The sequence below is a fragment of the Cryptomeria japonica genome, chromosome 3, assembly GCF_030272615.1.
Source record: "Cryptomeria japonica chromosome 3, Sugi_1.0, whole genome shotgun sequence".
Lineage (NCBI taxonomy): Eukaryota > Viridiplantae > Streptophyta > Pinopsida > Cupressales > Cupressaceae > Cryptomeria > Cryptomeria japonica.
Genome location: NC_081407.1, coordinates 698794121 through 698814850, shown reverse-complemented (window position 1 = coordinate 698814850; position 20730 = coordinate 698794121). Strand labels below are relative to the sequence as shown.

Here is a 20730-nt window from a genome sequence, read left to right as displayed (position 1 = left end):
CTTATATTAAGTATCAGAACTATCAAGGCCAACCTAGAAATTATATAATTTCACACCAAGTTAGATTTAAACATTATAATATGCTGAAAACATGATCTCAAAATTTAGGGAGAAAAAATTGGGACCATGTTGAATCACCATGGTCCAATCAATTTTTTTCTAAATTTTTAGGGATGTGAGGTGTCATGATTATAAAGTCTAACCTAGGTGGATGTGATGATTCAAGGTGTTTAGATATGTGAAATCATGCCTTGAAGGTCAAAATAGGACACAATTAGGGTTTTTGATGAATTAATTTATTTAAAAAATAAAATAAAAAGGGGTGAACTTAGATTTAAGGGTTGAATTTTATGATGTGTAGAGGAATGAAAGATGACTTTATATTTAATTAAATTAATTAATTAAATACTTAAAGGGAAATTAAAGTGCAAGATGCAACACACTAAGGCAGGTGCTAACCTAAGCATGTAACTATACCACCCAATTAAGGGTGTACAATTTATGATGCTATATCTAGCCTCCACTTTAGTGGTCATATGACACTACATGCATATGCAAGTTAAATTATAGAAAAGTAAACATTTCATGAAAAAGGATATATCATTAAGGTGTTGAATGAAGCCCCCAGCAATATCTGTAGCACACTTCTAGGTACCACATCCTACAAAACAATATTGTTAGATAAAAACACAAAATCACCTAAATGCTTACTAAGGAATAATGAAATTTGCAGGTAGCTATATGCCCCCCTATTTCAGCTTGCTAATTAGAGAGTTGAAATAGGGTATCATGTTTAACACATTGAATTGTGAAGGAAAATTGATGACAAATGCTCACAATAAGGTTTGATACAAAATCAAAACTAATGGATAATCATTTGGTAAGAAAGAGAACTAAGCCACAATTCCAACCAAGAGTGTCAGATTTGGAGCTCTCTAATACAAGATGAAAGATTAAGCGAAAAATGTAGAATTGAGGTTTGGAAAAGAATTACCTTTTATATTGTGAAAAAGGGGGAAGATGTCATTATCAAAAGACATCCACCTTTGAGAATAGAGAGAATATTTGATAAAGATAAAATATTTTTAAAAAAAGAGGAGAAGGAAAATAAGAATACCCACCTTCTCCAATATTTAGGAAAAGAGGATTCTTAATGAAGGATTACACACTTTCACTTAGTAGAGATTATTCATGAAAGATGTATCATTTCAAACAAATAATAGGTCCTAAACAAGGAATACACATATCCTATGCATGAAATGACATGATCAAATGAAAAATGCAACTCAACAAAGGAAAGGTGAATCATTGGAAAAAGTACAAAAAGACTTAATTATCAATATTTCCCCCCAAGTATAGAGGCAAGGACACCAACGAGGGAACATTTACAAAATAAATACTCTTCTAAAAGAAGGCTATAGATCCTTATTATGGATAAGAACACTCACAACACATAAGAGTTCCTTATAAAAGATACCACTCAATGAAGAAGAGAATTTGATGAATGATTATAGACTTCCCCACCAAGGAAGAAGTCCTAATTAAGGAAATGTACTTAAGATCCTTATAAAGGATACTTATTCCAATATGAGAGAGGCAATTACCAATAGGGATATACAACTCTACAATCGATAAGAGATCCTTATAGAAGACACTACTTCATAAAGGGGAAAGTTTAATCTTAAGAAGGGGAGATATTTGAAATTATTCTTGCCCCCATAGAGACAAGAGATGCAATAAACATAGGCTATTATGTTGCTTCCAAAGTATGATTGCACATGAAATTGTAATATCATGAATGGAAATGAGCCCCCAATAGGTAAGATACCAATTTCACATGGTAAAGAGCAACATAATAGTCACTAATGCTTTTTAAATATATGGTAGATTGGATGAGGAGTTTGAATATGACATGTTAAATTCTCTACCATCAATGAGAGAAAAAACATGTATAAGATGATAAGTATTGAAATGTTTTGATGAAGAAAGTAGTTTGTAGAAGAAAAATAGGCCTCTAAATCATGTTCCTCTTGCACACAAGAAATCTTAGGAGAGGGGAAAGTATAATTCATTAGGGCCTCATTTCTATAAGAGAGGGTATGAACAGAAGGTAAAGCATCATAAGTGGGATTGACAATCTCTTGGGTAGATTCATAAAGAGACTTTCCAACCACCATAATTTCCTTATGAGCAAGGTGAGTGTTGAGATATGTAGAGGATGATCTACTTGAGGTGAAGTCATTATCAGTACTAAATATAGCATTCACATTAAGAGATGGTTCTTTAGATGCTTTGGTAGGATTTGAGGGATTATATCTAAGTCCAAATGAAGCTTCATGTATGTTATTTCTAAAGGAACATTAATACCTTGTTCATTTGCACCAAAACCATTGCCACTATATCCACTCTTAGCTAATATGTTAAAACCAGGACCATAAAGGGATGCCAAATCACAAAGAGATGGTGGGTCCTCATAGGTCTCAATACCATAATTAGATGAATTAGAAGAAGAGTGTGAAGAATTGTTTGAATTAGAAGCGGCCACAAAATTGTTACTTGGTGTTGAGAATGGGTGTCTCAAACTTCCTGGCTTAAATCTCAAGAAGATAACACTTGGTCTCTGAAATGAGCAGTTTGGTGTGGATAACTTTTGTTTTATTGATCATCTATGAAGGGAACTGAATAACCTTCATGTTATTGACAAAGTAATTGAATAACCTTCATTTTACTTACCCGCCCATGAAGCAGTGTGTAGAGTGTTGCGGGGTATCAAGAAAAGAAGTTTAGATCTTCCTGTGTAACCCCGCAGTGTGACTTAGGCACCATAAATAGGGTCATGGGATAATGGGAATAAGGAGACTCGGTCTCCCTCCTCCCACCCTGTAGGACTCTAAGAACCCAATAAGAGGACTTTCAAGGTAATAGAAGATAAACAATAATGTATTCCCCGCCACCCTACGAGGGTCATCTTGAGAACGAAGGTGTAGTGCAAAGTAAAGACCGAGAACGAAGGGATGGTTCCTCCAAATATCCTGCATGATGATGTTGTGGGATAATGTGGAAGTGAGGAGACGTGTCTTCCCCACCAACCTGTAGGTAGTTTGAGGGTTCCCATGAAGCATTGCAGGCTAACTAGGAAATCAGGAGACATGCTCACCCTACCATCCCGCAACAATGTCCAAGTAAGCTCGGTGACAAGTCAAGCCAAAAGCAACAAAGGTGAGGACCACAAATGAGTGTGAAATGACTTGCTGAGTTGTGCGTAGTTGATTGGCAAAAACTAGAACAACTCAGAGGAGGTGATGGAGACAACATGGCATGTTATTGACAATCTGAGGAAGTTTGACATTTGGAGATGTGGTAACTAAATCAAAATATTTTTCAACAGAGACATATAAACGTCTAGAAAATGGTTGAAGTGAGGTTGGTTGGTCATGTTGGATTATCGGTAATTTTGTAATGTTGAGTTTGAAAAGATGATTGTGAACATAATGTTTTGAACTGTTGCTGCCTAAACAGAGAACATATCAAATCTTGAAAATCTGTAACTTGTATGTAAATAGTATTTACTATAATACAAGAGATTTCTTTGGTGTGTGGTTTTTTCACCCATAAGGGTTTTCCCACGTGAATTTTGGTGTACTACCCTATGATTGTGATTTTCATGTTGCTATATTTATCTTGTATTGTGTATCTTAAGTTGTTGTAGTTCTAATTGAAACACATATCTGCTTTTCTCCTCTAGGAAATTAAGTTTTGGAAGGCGTTTTATGCACTCTGCTTTCCTTACACTTAGTTGTTTAGACAAAGTGGGTTTCTTTTGAGGTTCATCCATATCTTTCTCCTTTTTAATATTAGTTTTGCTTGGAGGGACCCTAAATTCTCCTACAAAGGCAGGCATAAAATATAAGGACCCCCAATAATCCTCCAAAAACACTTGTTCTAGTGAAAAAGTATCTTTAGGAGGAGATGATGATTAAGTGTGAGTGAAAGAAGAATCATGAGTACTCAAGGAAATAGGCATACTTGAAGATGTAGGAGTGATTTTAGAAGTAGTTGAACAAGAAGATGAGGTTTGCAATAGAGCTTGTAAATTGTTATTAGCTAACAAAGTATACATCTTATTGTTGTAAATGAACTTAAGTTTCCTATGCAAAGTAGAAGGGACAACTTGCATACAATAAATCCAAGGTCGTCCTAATAGAAGATTGTAGGTAATTTTATTGGGCATGACGTGAATAGGTGTAGGTAAAATAATAGGTCCCACCTTAATAAGCAAGGTTATAGTACCTAAAGAATATCTAGAAACATTATCAAAGCCACATATAGTAAGAGAATCTGGTTTAATAAGAGATGTGTCCACCTTAATCTTACATAATAGATTAACCCTATAAACATTAAGGCCAGAGCCATTGTCAACAAGGGTTTTTCTTATAGAATTACCATTAATAACGAAAACAATCATAAGGGGATCATATTGATGTTGGATCTCATGGGAGGGTAACTCATCTTGTGTGGAGACAATTTGAGCTTTATATTCTTTCAAAGGATCAATCAAAGAAGCCATATTATTAGGTGTCACTGCTGGTGGGATATCTAAGTTCTTTAAAGCATCTTGTAACATTCCATGATGTGTCGATGGAGTTTAAATCAAATCTCAAAGAGATATCTTGATGGGAGTAGCTTTAAGTTATTCAATAAGATCATACTCCTTATGAAGAGTATGTGATATATGAGGTGCTAGTGGAAGAATAGGTTGAGAAGTGGGAAGCGAAGAAGGGATAACTAGAGGAGGATTAGATTGCGTATTATTTGTATATTATATGTATGGGCAACTGAATTATACCTCTCTCGAGTGATTTGTTTAGCATACTCATAAGGACTCTTAGTGGGATATCCTCCTTGCAAAACAATAACTAGTTTGTTAGGAGTGTAAAAGGCATCATTACTATAACCACCTACCACAAAGAGAGGCTTGTTAATAAGTTGAGGATTTGAGAAAGGGATAGCACCTTGAACCATGAAGAGGGGTTTATTAGGCATTCCATAACCATTCACATATATAATATTGATCGAAGAGGGTTTGGGTACATGTGAAGAAGGTTAATTAGAGCTGAAATCATGAAGTGGTTCATAAAGAGGATTATCAACCTTAAACATTGCTCCTTGAGTATGATTTTCTTTAGATTTAATAAAAGGGACATCCTCATAGAGGGGATTGTTAATAATAGTGAACCCTTGTAACCTATTAACATTCTCTTGTTCCAAAGTATCCTTACCAGGGGTATGCATTTTCAAAGAAGGATCAACATCATTCATATGATAAAGTTATTAAAATAAGTGTTAATAGCATCTTCTTGTACAAAAATATTATCATGAATATGATCAATGCTATGAGAGGGATTGCCACTAGTCATTAATGTTTTATCCCTAGAAGGAAGAGTATTAAAAAAAGGTGTAATGTTAGCAGGAAAGATAGGCATCACATCATCCTCTATCATCAAAGGATCTACATGGGAAAAGTACTCTCTAGGAGAAGGATCAACATTACTCTTCAAGGATTCATCCTTGGGAGGAAGATCTTTGAAGAGATATTAACAATCTCTTCTTGAACTAGGGTATCCTCATGAGGAGAGCCAAGTTGGAGAGAGGAAAATGCTTCATCTTTAGAAGGGAGAGCATTAATACATATGTTATTGAAATCACCCTCTTGCCTCAAAATGTTTTTGGTAGGATCTTTAGGAGAGGGGTGGAGATTCATAGGAAGGTCTAAGAAACTATCATGATACAAAGACAAGTCGGCCAAAGGCCAATATGAAAGGAATGGGGTTTGGGGCAGCACCCCAAAATTTTCTTTGGCATGAAAATATTTGAAAATGTCCCTTTTTTGTAAAATGTAATGAGAGAAAAAATGTAAGTAAAGAAAGTAAACTAAACATCTAAGCAATGAAGCAGTTATGTGATTAACTAAGTGCAAACATAGTAGTACATGAGCTATATGTTTAAGAAATGAACACGTAATGCATATAACAATATTTTTTATTTTTTGGATAGAAAAGAAACATGTAATAACAAGATATAATCAGAAAATGCAGATTGAAGAAGGTTGGATTGATGTCTGGTTCACCAAAATGTGATGGTAAAAAATGGGATCGAGTAGTTAAGGATCTAATCCCACTTTCTTCCACACATTGGAATATGGAAGAGCCTAAGGAAGTGATTCACTTTGACTACTTCTTGTGAAAGAGAGTCAAGGAATACTTTTAGGGATACTATTCCTTGGCTGCTATGAAAGGGAAATGGGATAAATGCAAAGTAATGACAAACTTGGCTAGTGAAATGAATGAAAATGACTATGTAAACTACAAACAAAGAAATACAAAATAGAAATTGAGAAATAAAGTATATAACTAAAGAGGAAATTTTGATGTGCACTTGTCATTATAATTTGAATCTAACTGAGCTAGACTAGGGTGTCGGGCGCCTTGGTCCTTATTGTAGAGCTGACTTGTACCTCTAGAATTTGTAAATTGAGGTCCTGATCTACAAAACTGCCAAAAGTTGCACAAAAATGTAGAGGACTAGGGCACTGGGAGCCCTAGTCCTAGTGACCTGGGGCCTATTTTTGGCCCTAGATCTACACTTATGAATTTTGTCTCCCTGAAAGTCCGCTGCTCTGTCAGAATCCTATAAATGTGCCTACAAGCTAGAAAATAGTGTATGGGTGGCTATATAGGTTTTTTCCTTAGTCAAACCCCTTGTTTTGGTGGTTTCCACCTCCACAAATAACCAATAATGTATTGAAATGTGTGTGCTAGAATCTTATGTTATTACAAGATCTTAAATGAGCTAAGACACATGAATTAGAGTTTTATCCTACGTTATGAGCATAAAAACATAAGTGAATGTAAATTGAATGTAAAGGATTCAAATCACAAATGCAATAATGGATCTAAAGCATGAATGCAAATCTGAAAACAAGTATTGTGAAACTCACACAGAGATATCAAAATAACATGAAATCATACCAAACCCGAGGTACAAGATAATCAATAGTCTGTGATCTCCTTATCATTCTTTAATATCTCCAAAGATTCAACTAATAATGAAAATGGTTGATGAAGACTTGATTGATCATTGGTTTGCTGATTGAACACTCCACATAACCTGTACTTTCATTTCATAAGAGGCTCCTTTAATTCCTTGTAGAGAGATGCTTCAAATGAGGAAAGGAAAGGCTATATGTATGAAACCTTAACTTTGTTTTTGATCATATGCCAACCTAGAAAAGATATAATTTTGCACCAATTTGGATTTAAAAATTATAATACTACCAAAACATGACCTCAAAATTCGAGGAGAAAAAGTCGAGACCTTTGTGAATCACCATGGTTCGATTAGCTTTTTTCCAAATTTTTAGGGATGTGAGGTATCATGATTATAAAGTCAACCCCAAGTGGATGTTATGATTCAAGACAATTAGATATGCAAAATCAGGCCTTGAAGGTCGATATAGGACATAATTAGGGCTTTTCATGAATTAATTAATTCAAAGAATAAAAGAAAAAGGGGCTCACTTAGATTTAAGGGCCTAATTTTATGATATGTAGAGGGATGGAAGAGGACTTTAGATTTAGTTAAATTAATTAATTAAATACTTAAGGGTAAATTAAAATGCAAGATGCAACACACTAAGGTGGGTGCTAACCTAAGTGTGAAATTGTACCACTTAATTAAGGAAGTACAATTTATGACGCTGCAAGTGTAAACACTCGAGATTGGCCAAACCTAGAGTAAACACCATTGAACTTTGAAACCCTAATTTTGAAGCCCAAGAACATGTTCCAACTAAATAGAATTAAGCTAAGAATATTATCAACTTAATTTCAAAACAACAACACCATAAACCATAACACTAAGGAATGCAGAGCATGAATTTCACACGAAGACACTATAAGACATCATCATATTCTAGTGAATGAGACTTCCTTAGCACAACAAACCGGAACACCAAATCTAGAATATGGAATCTATAAATAGTTCGTAACAACATATCCAAATTGCATAAATAGATGTACAATATAGAAGATATGCAAATAAAATAACACAATCAAGGAAGGGAGATCCAATGAAGAACATCCCCACCTTGCACCTTGTAACACAAATTACCATGAAAGATACTGACATAACACAAAATACTATGCAAGATATTGGCAATTGGTAACAGAACACAAGGTCTAATCGATAAGTAAACTTACCCAGTAGAAGCAACACACAATATAATTGGTAACAAATAAATCCATCGTTACAATTAGTTAAAGAATTACGTAAGCCTTCAGTGACTACACATGCTAGACCACAACCCAGGATTACAAAACATTCCATGCAACACAAATATCATATCCATAGATCTTCTGCTCAACAAATAGATTTATGACAATAGTCTGCATTGTTTTGCAATGATTCAGACCTCATTCCCTCTACTAGCTTTTTCCCCGAAATTTCGGGAGTCGGAATTGACTATATTTTTCTGCTTAAATCTAAAAAATTGGCGTACTTTATCAATTTTTGCACCCCTTAAGGTCAAATACAAATTCAAATTTTCAAACTCTTACATTTTAAGTTAATTTTCATAAGAAGGTCCTAATTTTACATCTTTTGTCAAGTAAATTGAGATTTTAACTAAGTGACTTTCAATGGCAATCAATGGATTAGATATATTTTCTATTTCACATATGATTACATTGTTTTTAACATACATTTATTACAATCATGTGTCAGATAAAGACTTTCTTCATTTCCTATTGCTTCTTTCCATTCATAGCACTTGGTCATATTGTGTTGCTAGGGTTTCAAATTCATTTCCTTTCCAAATTGATCTCAAATCTTTCATGTATCATTTTGTTGCATTATGGTGAGGTTATTAACAAAATGCATTTCATACATTAATCACCTTAAGGCTTTTGTAGATCCCAATCTTAGAGATTCTAATTCGTGTACCTCTCCTAGGGTATCTTGTGTGAATAAGATGAAAGCTAATATTCTAACCAATGATCTCTTTACAAAAGAGCAAGCATTGGAGAGTGATATAGATCCATCTTCTTCTTATACACATACCCTTGGGCAAGAGGAGCAAAATCAAAATATTAACATTCTTACATCTTTAGACCCTCCTTATTTTCCCAGGACTTATCTTCAACATCAAAATATATGTAAAGAGGATGATGTTATTCATTTTATTCATGATATTTCTCCTCACATAGAACTAAGTAAAGATGAACCTTTAGATGAGGAAGATGTTCATCCCCAATCTCCCAAAAAGGATAAGCATGACAAAGGAAAGAAGATTATCCTTTCACATGATATTCCTTCTTCATCTACAACACTTTTTATTCCCCCCTTAAACATCAGGTTTCAAAGAAATTCATGATCTTATTCCACCATCTAGTCATTAGCAACATTCTTATAGTCGTGGCTTTAATCTAATAACAAAACAAGGTTTTAGAGGACATGGAATTGGTAAATTTGAACAAGGAATTTGTGTCCCTATAAACCCTCCTATGCAAACTACTACAAAAGGCCTAGGAAGCAAAACTCCTCTCTCTAAGGAGGAACTCCTTAAGCTTGAAAATTTTAAGAACTATCTTCAAAAGCAACAAATCAAAAGAGTCTGCAAGAATGCTTCTTCTTCTAAACATCCTTTTTGCTCCTTTCATCAAACCCATGGTCACGATGCTAAAGATTGCCCTGATTTTCAAAAATGTATCCAAGATGGCATCGACAGTGGCAAAATTAGAATTGTAGATGATAAACCTTCTTCTAATATTTCTTCTCTTCCATGTCAAGAAAACAAATTAAAATATATTTATCATCCTGAAAGACTAGCTATGAGAATCTATTGGAGATTGAAATATGATAAAGCTATTTCGTTTCCTCCTAAAAAATCAAAACAAGAATCTTAAAGAAGTAAAAGGTGAGGAATATTGCATTTTTCATAATTCATATTCACATTCTCTTGGGAAATGTCATGCATTTAGGAAATTTGTTCAAACGCAATATGATCATGCACAAATTTCTCTTACAATAGATCTAGTTGTCTTCCTTGACATGAACATAGTGCCTTAGCACTTTTTTTCTTTTCATGTTGCTCTTCACCCTATGACATAACTAGCCAACTTAACTAGGGGCTCTTTATCATTTGTGTTGGTATTGTTTCAATTTTAATACTTTGGGGTAGCAACATGAGGTTCATTTTCCTTCTTTCTATATTTGTGCATTATTCATTATCAAATCTTCTTTCTTGCATAGAGTTAATCTTATGAGAGCATATCATTATTCTTTGGTTTTTCTCTTTGATTGAAGAGGAGCATCTTTAATGAGTAATACACTTCTTCTTCTTCTCTTAATTCTATTGGAAAACTTACCTCTTCTATGGTTTTGATTATTTACAAGTATGATATGCCCCTAGCATAGAATGATCTCTCTTGGAGTACATGACCCTTCCTATTTCTCCTTGTTCTTCTCACTTGGGGGGCAAGGATTTCCTCATTTCTCTTCCTTTTTATCTCATTTATGATTATTTCCTTTAGGGGCTGCAAATTTCATATGCGATTATCATTTCTTACAATGGCACGTTCATATGACTAATCCCTCTTGGGGAATATATGATTTTCTTTCTTTTATAGAAGATTACCACTTCTGGAGATGTGTATTTTGCATATACGAATGTCTTTTCTTGCATATGTTCATGTAAGTTCATTGTGCATTTGCTTATGTTTAATCTCTCTCTAGAAGATTGTGTAAACTCTTCTCATTGTCTCTACACTTGGGGGACAATGATTTCTCTCTCTCTTTCTCAAAGGATCCACTCTTTCCTATGTGGTGGATGGTGTGAGTTTCATTACTTGATGTCATTCCTTGTGTGAAATCGTTGTTGTTTGCTCAAGGGTTCTCTCTTATACAAGAGGTGTAAGTCCTTGACTACAATGTCTTTTACATTTGGTAATGTACATCTATAATAGATTCACCCATCCACATAAGGATAAAAGTGAGTCATCCTTCATCAAGAATCCCTTTCACCTAGCAATAGGAGGAAGGATTGCATTCTTGTTCTCTTCTATACTTTGTTCTAGAAGATGTTATATTTGTCTAAGACAACTCCTCTTGGGGGGTAGATGTCTTTTGAGCAAAGATCTCTTCTCCTCCAAGGATCTCCTTTACACTTACAACAAGATATCTCTTTTCAACTATCTTACCCTTGCTTGAAGAGTATTTCCTCTCTTGCATGGATTTATGACATTCTTGCATGATGGATATCTTCTTGGTTTTGAAGGAAGATATCCTTGTTCTTCTTTCCTTAAGATATCAACATAAAACAATGTTGACATCTTAAGGGAGGAGGGGGCACCCACACTACTCCTTTTGTACTATATTTCACTTGTGCATTGTTTCTCTTGTGCAATGGGACATTCTTGGAACCATAGCACAACCTCTTAGAGCCAGATGTCGCCACTTTTTCTTTGTACAGTGGGTCATTCTTGGAACCAGAGGACAACCTCTTAGAGAAAGATGTCGCCACTTTTCTTTTGTACAGTGGGTCATTCTTGGAACCAGAGGACAACCTCTTAGAGAAAGATGTCGCCACTTTCTTTTTGCACAGTGGGATATTCTTGAAACCAGAGCACAACCTCTTAGAGCAAGATGTCGCCGCTTTTTCCTTTTACAATGGGATATTCTTGGAACCAGAGCACAACCTCTTAGAGCGAGATATTGCCACTTCTCTTTTATACAGGGTGATTATTCTTGGAACCAGAGCACGGTCTCTTAGAGCGAGATGTCACACCTTTCTTGACATTTGTACTATACATCTTTTACAAGTTGTAGCATACCTGGGCATAGACTCCTATGAGGTGCTTCGAACCTCACTTGCACACACACGCACGAGGTTGAGTAGAACTAACAACGTTTCACCTCCCTCCCTTACGTGGATCACCTAGACAAACTCTAGGGGCTAGTTTTCCATGTCCTTTTTCTCCATGGATCACCTAATTCTAGGGGCAAGATGTCTATGGTTTCCTCTTGTTCGCCTTTCTTCTCATGGATCACCAAAGTGTGTATTCATGTCCTCTCTCTGCTTCCTCTCATGAACCCATAGTTTTTCTATTGATGGTTCATGGATGATGCTAGCTTTGCTCTTTTATGTGATTACCAGTGTTTATGTGATGGCATTGGCCTTTGTGTTTCAATTAGTTGTTTGAGACATTTGTATCAAGGTCTCTTCGGCTAGTTGATGTGTGGTCTAATGTGTCTTGTCTTTGTCGTGTGTCTGTTGTTCTTTATCTTGTTTTGGTTGGTCTTGTCCTTTCTATTTTGTGTGCTCTTGCATATGTTTGAATGAGTTAAGATCCTAAGATTGGGAGCTTTTGTTCCTCAAGATTAGTGATGTCTTATACTCCTTGTGGTATTGCTTTGTGTCTCTCATCTTCATCTCTCTCTTTCTTCTACTTTACCAACAATATTGGCATAAGCCATACTCCCATTAAAGTGGGGGCTAAATGTAGTGTCATGAAATTGCGACCCTCGCAATTTCAACCACATTTTAGGTCGTCACCTAGGCGACAACATCTCCTCTCTCAATCGAGACCCCTCTCTGCACCTTCACCTCGAGTTCCTCCTGTTTCAGCCTTGAGACTACCTTAGGACCCTGTCCAGGCCCCAAGATAGGGCAGGATAGGGGCGTGGCGCCCTTGTCCATCCCCCCCTCTTAGGGTGGCCCCAAGATAGGTCCCTCTGGCCATATCTGCATTTCGGGATTTCAAACCTCCCTGACGTCGACCCTTGGTGAGATGAATTAATTCTCTGAGGCATGTATAAAAGGGAGTTAATCTTCTCATTTGCATATAGGCTATTTACATGACATACACGATAGGCGAAATTCAAGCATCAAGCGTTGAAGTCTTCAAGCATCCACCAAGTTGTCTTCTTCATGTGCCTTCTTCATTCATCCTTTGGAGCAACATTACAAGATTCATTTGCAAGCATGTGTGTGTTAAGGTTTTGTTATGTTACATGCCATTGCATACAAAATTTGTGATTAAATTCAAGAAGCAAAGCAATCATCATCAATCAATAGCAGATCTACAAGGTATACATTTCTATCATTTTACATTTAAGCATTTGCAATTACTTTCTTTCAAGGTTGATTCCTCAACCGGGGTTTGATTGAGGCAAACCCCTATCCACAACCCTTCTTCCCTTCTTTTTTGTGTGTAGGTTGCAGGTGCATAGTTATAATTGCATGTTTGGACTCCATTTACAAAGACGGAAAAACCCTTTTTGGCGCATGGATTTTTCGAAGGACCGTGTGCACTTTCAACACAATCCTGACAACTTTTCTTCAAATTTGCAAGGCAGATCTGTATCAATCTGAATGTCTCCGATCCAAAATTACAGCGCGATCCTAAACCGACAGCTCTTCATTTCATCCATTTTATCTCTCTTTTCTACATAGTCAACAAATCAACATATCTACTTGCAAAAAAGGGCAAACCACATTCCAATTCTTGCAATCCAATTGGAATTCATATTCTTGTTCCCCTTGGATTAAGATCTAGTGGACTCAAGCCCCTCTTTTGAATGTAAAGTTCTCTCAAGTGAAAATCATCCTAGTGACTTCCTTTCTCTCTCCTAGGTGGGAAGTCACTAGGGTTCAATTTTCCACTTTACAGTATCTTGCCCCTCCATTTTTCTCTTGTAAAATTTATAAATTGGACGATTCTCATCCCTTTTTGAGGATCCACTCCTATGCTGTAACCATGTTGCCATTTTCTTAATATATCATCCCAATCCTACATCATGTTTTTGTTTACTAAGCCACCACATTCAATAGTCAACACATCGCAAGTGCTCACACGTGTGAGCACACCCACCCTTACATTCCATGGGATAATTGCCACATGATGTCAACTTCAATCCATGCCTCCTTCAAATCCTAACCCTTCATTGATAATGCATCTTGCCCTTCCATTTTTCTCTTGTAAAATCTATAAATTGGATGATTCTCATCCCTTTTTGAGGATTCACTCCTATGCTATAATCATGTTGCCATTTTCTTAATATATATAATCCCAATCCTACATGTTTTTGGCTTACTAAGCAACCACATTCCACAATCAACACATCGCAAGTGCTCACACGTGTGAGCACGGCCACTCTTACATTTCATGGGATAACTGCCACTCCATTTTTTGCTAAATTAAAAAAGAAAAAAAACAAGGTAAACCGATTCCATTATTCACTTCAGAATGTTTATATTTTCATCTCTTGTTCATTTTCTTGTCATCACATACATTTGAGAATTTTATGTCAAACCTATATTGTTTTTGCTACCCAATGCAAGAACAATTGACTAAAATAATACTTCTTTAATTAATACCCAAAGATTAAGGGATATTCTTTCTGCCAGAATTATGTAGTGTTTGATCCTAACCTCATCTCTTATTTATTGCACGTCTAAAAGATTCAAGAACCTTGATAGATAATATAATTAAAAAACACTAATTACACTCAATCAATTTAACAACCCTTTAATATTAAAATAAATATTAAAGTAAGCCTAAAGTAAGCCTGCCAATCAATTTAAAAACCATTTATAAGATTTGTTAGCTTCATCGCAATTGGTTTATATTGTGATATTCAATCGGAACTGCAACAAATAGTTGGCTAAAGTAGGCCTGCCACTACTAAAGGTAATAGGTGTGTTTCTTTTATCACACAACGTGGGGTCCTGTTTAGCGCCCACACTAATGCATCGAATATAGTGGTTTTATGGAAAGCATCACAGCTGGACATTCACAGTTGTACGACTATTGGAGATAATATTATGAAACACGATTTGACAGGTGCGAATTGAGATTCTTTAAATTTTTTATTGTGATCAGTGAGGGTAAACACACCATTTGAGGAGCTTAGAAAATATGGTAAAGACTGTTTGATCCTGTTTGATGTGGTTGCTGCCATGCAGAAGTTATCCGCCTTTTATCTCCCGCTCACTGCAGGTTCCCTTTCTCTGGTTGACTGTAGTTCCCTTTGGAACTCCAGTTATAGAATTAGTATCTGCTGTGCTTATTTTTCCTGAAACAATTTTATTTTGTAGTGAACTGTGGATTTGTAATCCCAATCTTTATGACACCTGTGCATTATAGTTTATTGTCTTGAATCTTGAGGCTTGTATGGGTAAGTATGAGCTACTGGTTCTCCAATCTCGAACTTGGTGTGTGGAAAGACTATATGTCACAAGTTACACTCATCTAAATATACATAAGATTTAAAACTTTATTTCCTGCAATGCAAAGATGACCAAAATGGATATAATTGACTGGGTTCAATCCATTTCAGCAGTCTGATAGATAATAATACAAATTTCTAAATTCGGTATTGCATATTATCATGGTAAATTCAAGTGAACAGCTAACTAAATTGGAAGTAGGTCATGCACGTTAGAGTGGTGTGAATTCACAGGAGCTCATATTTACACTACTGAAAGTATATTCGTCTTCGTATCATCAAACCACTAGCCTTTCGTCCCTGGAAATGTTAATAAGCATCCCTGCAAGAAAATTCAAAAGACAGTAGTAAGATGATAAAGTATATTACTATATCCCATCCCCTGCCTCTGAATGTAGCCTTCCATCTCTTCAAAAGGCTCCAGCCTATCAACTGTGGTTAATGAGCTGATAGTCCCTTTGCAATATATTATAGCTTCCTCGAGAAAGTGTTGCTAGTGTTGGTCCACCTCATAAGTTTTGAATCCCGAGGTAAGCTCTGTTACACTTTATTTGTATGCAGTTGTACCTTCCAAATTTCTGTCTCTAACCGCTGCATTTGTTTCACCAAATGGTTGAGTGTAATGTATAGGCCGGGATTGTTGTCCATTCCCATTTTGTGATGAGGGTTTTAATATGTGCTTTGCACCTCCACTTAATTTAATTGGTTCTGCCAGTTCGAGCGGGGATCCTGCATTAGAACAATGCAAACCATTTGCTGATGTTCTCATCCCCATTCCCAAAAAGTTATTATTAGGTCTTGAGAATAATCCATTTTCACCCTGCGGGCATTTTTTAGGGAGTTCCGTGTGAGGACGAGCATTCAAAATGGGTTCATTCTCCGCCTTCTTGTCGCAAGGGTTTCTTCTATCCATTGCAAATTCAACCCAAGGGTCATTTATTTTGGATATTTGACCATGAGTGACTTCCAACATATTATTTTCTGGCATTTCTCTGCTCTTGATATGCTTAGCAGCTCCACTGGAAGAACCAATTTGATGATGAATTACTTTCTTGCCTTTGAAGAGGTCCTTCATTATTGAGAATGAATCACATTTTTGCATTGGTCTGGTTTCACACACTTCATGCTTTTCGGAAGTCAATTTCCCATGTAATCCTTCTGTTTGTTGAACACCCTCTCTTGCCCTTATAATATTTCCATACTTTCTGTCAACATTGATGCTTTCAATTAATCCCCCTTTCTCGCAGCAAGCCTCGCACCTATTTCTGGCCATATTATTGGGCAATTTCTGTAGCAGCTTTTCTTGTTCAGCTAAATTTATTGAGGATGAGATGCCATTCCCTTGCAACATCAAGCTGGGAGAATCCGCAATAGATGTAGAGGAAGAGGGCGCTTGGCAGGGAGTTTGTGTTCCAGTTGGGAAAGAAGTTGAGTGAGCAGGGACACATGGAACGGCCTGTAGAGTGCCAGACAAGGACCCCAGGCTGTTAAAAGTACAAGGCAATGATTGGATAGCGTCTGAATGGATTGGATGGGAATATGTATTACCGGTGTGCTTCCAATCATTCTGCTGCTGCTTTTGGAATGTCTGCTGCCCTAAACATGAGCTCAAGAGTTGGCTGTAAGTTTGTTGCTGTAGGGGGTACCCGTGATTACTGACATGAGAACCTTTATATGCCATTTTTTGTCCCTCATTCAAGCATGTGTTGTTGCACAAATAGCCGACGGGAGAAATGAACATATTAGCAATTGGAGCAGAAGCTGGTGAGCTGGATATCCATGGTTGACTAGAATAACTTCGGTCTCTTAAAGGCTCTCCATGAAACAAATAATCTGTGGGAAGCCTCTTTTCTATCAGATTAGGAGCACTGTGATTCGATGTCCCAACTTTGTGGATTGAGATACTATCACTACTCCTCATCTCCTGTCTTTGTGTTTCCTTCAAGTTATATGGAAGGCTTTTTGACATATTTGCTTTTCCTCTACAATGTTGGCACATTGCATTACCTATGGGCTTTTGTAAATAAAATTGATCTTTACCGCATGTTGTGCAGTGGTGATTGTAATGTGTCACCAACTGCGAAGGAGATGTGACACGCACAATGGCTCCTGGTATGCTTCTAGAGTGTTTGCTATTGCATTGCTGAGGATCATTTAGAACGTTTGCAGTCTCATTTTCTCTCCCAATAGTAAAACTTTGTCCCATTAATCTCATGACTGGTTGGGGAGTAGGTTGTTTCCTTCTTGAGATATCTACTCCAGGACAACTTTTCTGCAACGCGGAACGTTTTTCTTTCTGCTCTTCATTGTATCCAAACTGAATAGCGGCTTGCATAGACAACAATGACATTGCATCTTGTGTACCAATTGATGAACCAGAACTTCTACCATTTGAACTTCCATCCCTTTGAATTTGATCAAGTAGAGAACAATACTGTGAGCCTCTCTCACCAGGATTTGACTGGTTAGTTTTAGATACAGAGTAATCTTGTCGACAGGCAGGCTGTTGATACTGAATGGAATAGTTATGCTGGGGCAAGCAGCTTAAACTATTTCTTTGAAGAGGCTGATTGATTGGTGTAATATCAGGAAATGTTTTCATACTTTCTACAAAACTGAATTCCTGAAGTGCCTTGTTACCTTCTGAGGTTAAAGGCTCGTTACCAGCAGAGTAATTCGCAATCTTGTTTAGTTGATTGAATCCTGGTATGGTATTTGGAATGTACCTGAGAAGCTCCCCTTGTGAATCCAGGGGAAAGCCTCTGTAACTATAACCAGAGTAGTTTCCTTGAATGTTAAATTTTCCATGCCCATTTGCATTTTCTGATAGATGTGCTTTTCCATGGTTAATTTCCTTCTCCATAGAATAAGTTTTGGGAAAATTCTTGAGGGATTTTGTAGATTTCTGGCTTTGTTTTCTTTTGTGCGGAGGAGAATTGTTATCACCTGCTTTCCCTCCATTTGAACCGTGAGAACTGAGAAAACGTCCTTTAGAGTCTCTGGGAAGAAAGCACACCTTCTTGTTCAGATTAAGTCTAGCATTTCTTATGTGATTCTCCTCTGCTTCCCTTCTAGTTTCCCAATTTAGTTTTTCATTTTTCATGTCATATTGGACTTTGGAGTTTTCTCTTTCCCATTCAATATCTTCTGTCCAAGAACTAGTGCTAATGAGACCCAAATTATGCTTTGCATTACCTTGTTGGTCATTATTGCATTCTGTTATAACAACAAATTCATCCCTGGGTTTATCTTGTTCTTGATTCTGGTCAGGAATGTCTGGCTGTACTGGAGACCGCTCCTCGACGGATTGCATGACGTTGAATTCTGATTCTGAACAGGTGACATTGAATTGTTCTGGTCTTCCATTTTCTCCAGGACTAATATCTTTGTATACAGAGTTCTTGTCGGAAACTCTTAGCAGATTTGGATCCTGTGGTTTGGATGTTTCTTCTAACTGCAATCTGGAACCATCAATGCTGTATGCCTTCTGATGTCTGCCTTCAGTGTCTCCCAACATATCAGACTTGTCATAGTCAGACTGTGATGATTGATTCTGTGGAGTTGCAGTGTCTTTCATCTCATATGAGCGGGAAACATCACTAGAAGCATTTGCCATTGTCAGGTTTGAGAGGGACTGTCCCCTGTTCTCTTCTCCAGGAAGCAATCTATTTTCTTCTACTAGTGCATTATTTTTAAAAACTCCGCCCTCCTTGCCTTTATCCTTTTTAGACAACACACTTGTTGCGTGAGCATGGTCCATAAGAATACCGGACTGTTGCTGCTTTTTTGCTAGGTGTTTTTTCACTGATTTTTCTTCCGTGCTTGGTTGTTCCTCTGCATTTGAATCTCTGGCCTCTTCTGTTACGCTTGAGGGCTTTGTATGTTGTTGTAAACCATGGTCAGCTTTCTTGGAACGAACAGCTGCAGATGGCTTTTTGAGAGCCTGAAATTCATGAGACATCATGGTAAGTGGAAGTGCAAGGTCCCAAACACCTGCATCTATATCCTTCCTGTTATCATGGGTGATGTTTCTTTTTTTTTTGCTAGCAATTGATTCATGCTTAATTTGGTGATATGGTTGGAAATATAAATGCAATTCTAAAATTCTGAGACGGAATGTGATATGTGTTTTTGACAGAATCAATTGACATGACCATGATATAAAAATGATATAAAATATTTTAGTTTTATTTAACTGGGTTTAGTATATTTACGCTTGCAATGTTTTTCAAAATTGGAGGATAAACATCTCACCATGCCAGACTTGGCACATCTGCGCATTCTGTTCACAAATAATCACCTCCTTTGTCTAAAAGTCAAGGTCTAAAGGGTCTTTAAGCATGCAGCTGGGGTAAAACGTTTAGGTAGACAATTTATAAATTTTAGAAAATTAACTGGGTTTAGTATATTTACGCTTGCAATGTTTTTCAAAATTGGAGGATAAACATCTCACCATGCCAGACTTGGCACATCTACGCATTCTGTTCACAAATAATCACCTCCTCTGTCTAAAAGTCAAGGTCTAAAGGGTCTTTAAGCATGCAGCTGGGGTAAAACGTTTAGGTAGACAATTTATAAATTTTAGAAAATTCTCTCTTTAATTCTTTTGATTTTAAGGGTATCAACTTATGATTTCAAATGCCTGTGCGAGGGAATCTAATATTTTTTTTAAAGAGGACTAGCTAAAGTCAGTTTTTATTTCACTCTATAAATCAATAAAATGGTTAATTTAGATTTGATATTATTCTTATATTCTTAAGATTTAATTTTTTTATTTGATTTTTCAGTTTCATCATTACAGTACACAATTTCAGTACACAATTTCAATTTGGTTGTTCAATGTCACCAGTATGATTATGGGACATTCATCCAAATATATTTTAACAAAAATACAATCCCTCCAAATTAGTTGAACTTTAGATAAGAAAAGGCTTATAATCTTCAATTCATACATTGGCAGTAAAAATATTATCCACAATCTTTTGACACATTTTCAATTTTGCTAATAATTTCAGTTCAATAAAACACTAGGTTTTTATATAAAAGAATTAATAAGGGAAATTTTTATTTTTTTGTATTTAACAACCATTTTTTTTTTTGGCTTCTCAACATTTATTATTATCATATTTGGAATAATGGGCAAGTGATTTAAGGATTCTTAGTTTTCAAAATTAGTATGGTGTTGAGTAAGAGTTTCATATTGTCTACTTTTCATAATAGTAATAAGATAGTTCAATGAAGGAGATTAATTCGCGCAAATCATATATAAAGAAAAAAACTATTGTTTTATGCTTAAGTTAAATCGATTTTTCATCAATCCTAATTAGCTTTGAGTTTAAGACATCTGGTTTATAGACATACAACTTATAAACCACAAATCTATCATCAAGGGAAGTTTCTAGATTACTTTCACACAAACTTAAAGGCTTTTAAAGTCATAAAAAA

The 20730-nt window shown here is 36.2% G+C and overlaps 1 protein-coding gene across 2 annotated transcripts in view; it reads right to left on the bottom strand.

The window, feature by feature from the left end:
• Positions 1-15304: 15304 nt before the first annotated feature.
• Positions 15305-20730, bottom strand: part of LOC131067003 (uncharacterized) — a 62080-nt gene continuing 56654 nt past the window's right edge. For both annotated transcript variants that reach the window (XM_058001914.2, XM_058001915.2), the window contains exon 4: positions 15305-19228. In XM_058001914.2, the coding sequence (XP_057857897.1) occupies positions 15833-19228 (3396 nt within the window). In that variant the 3' untranslated portion in view covers positions 15305-15832. The remainder of the gene's footprint in view (positions 19229-20730) is intronic.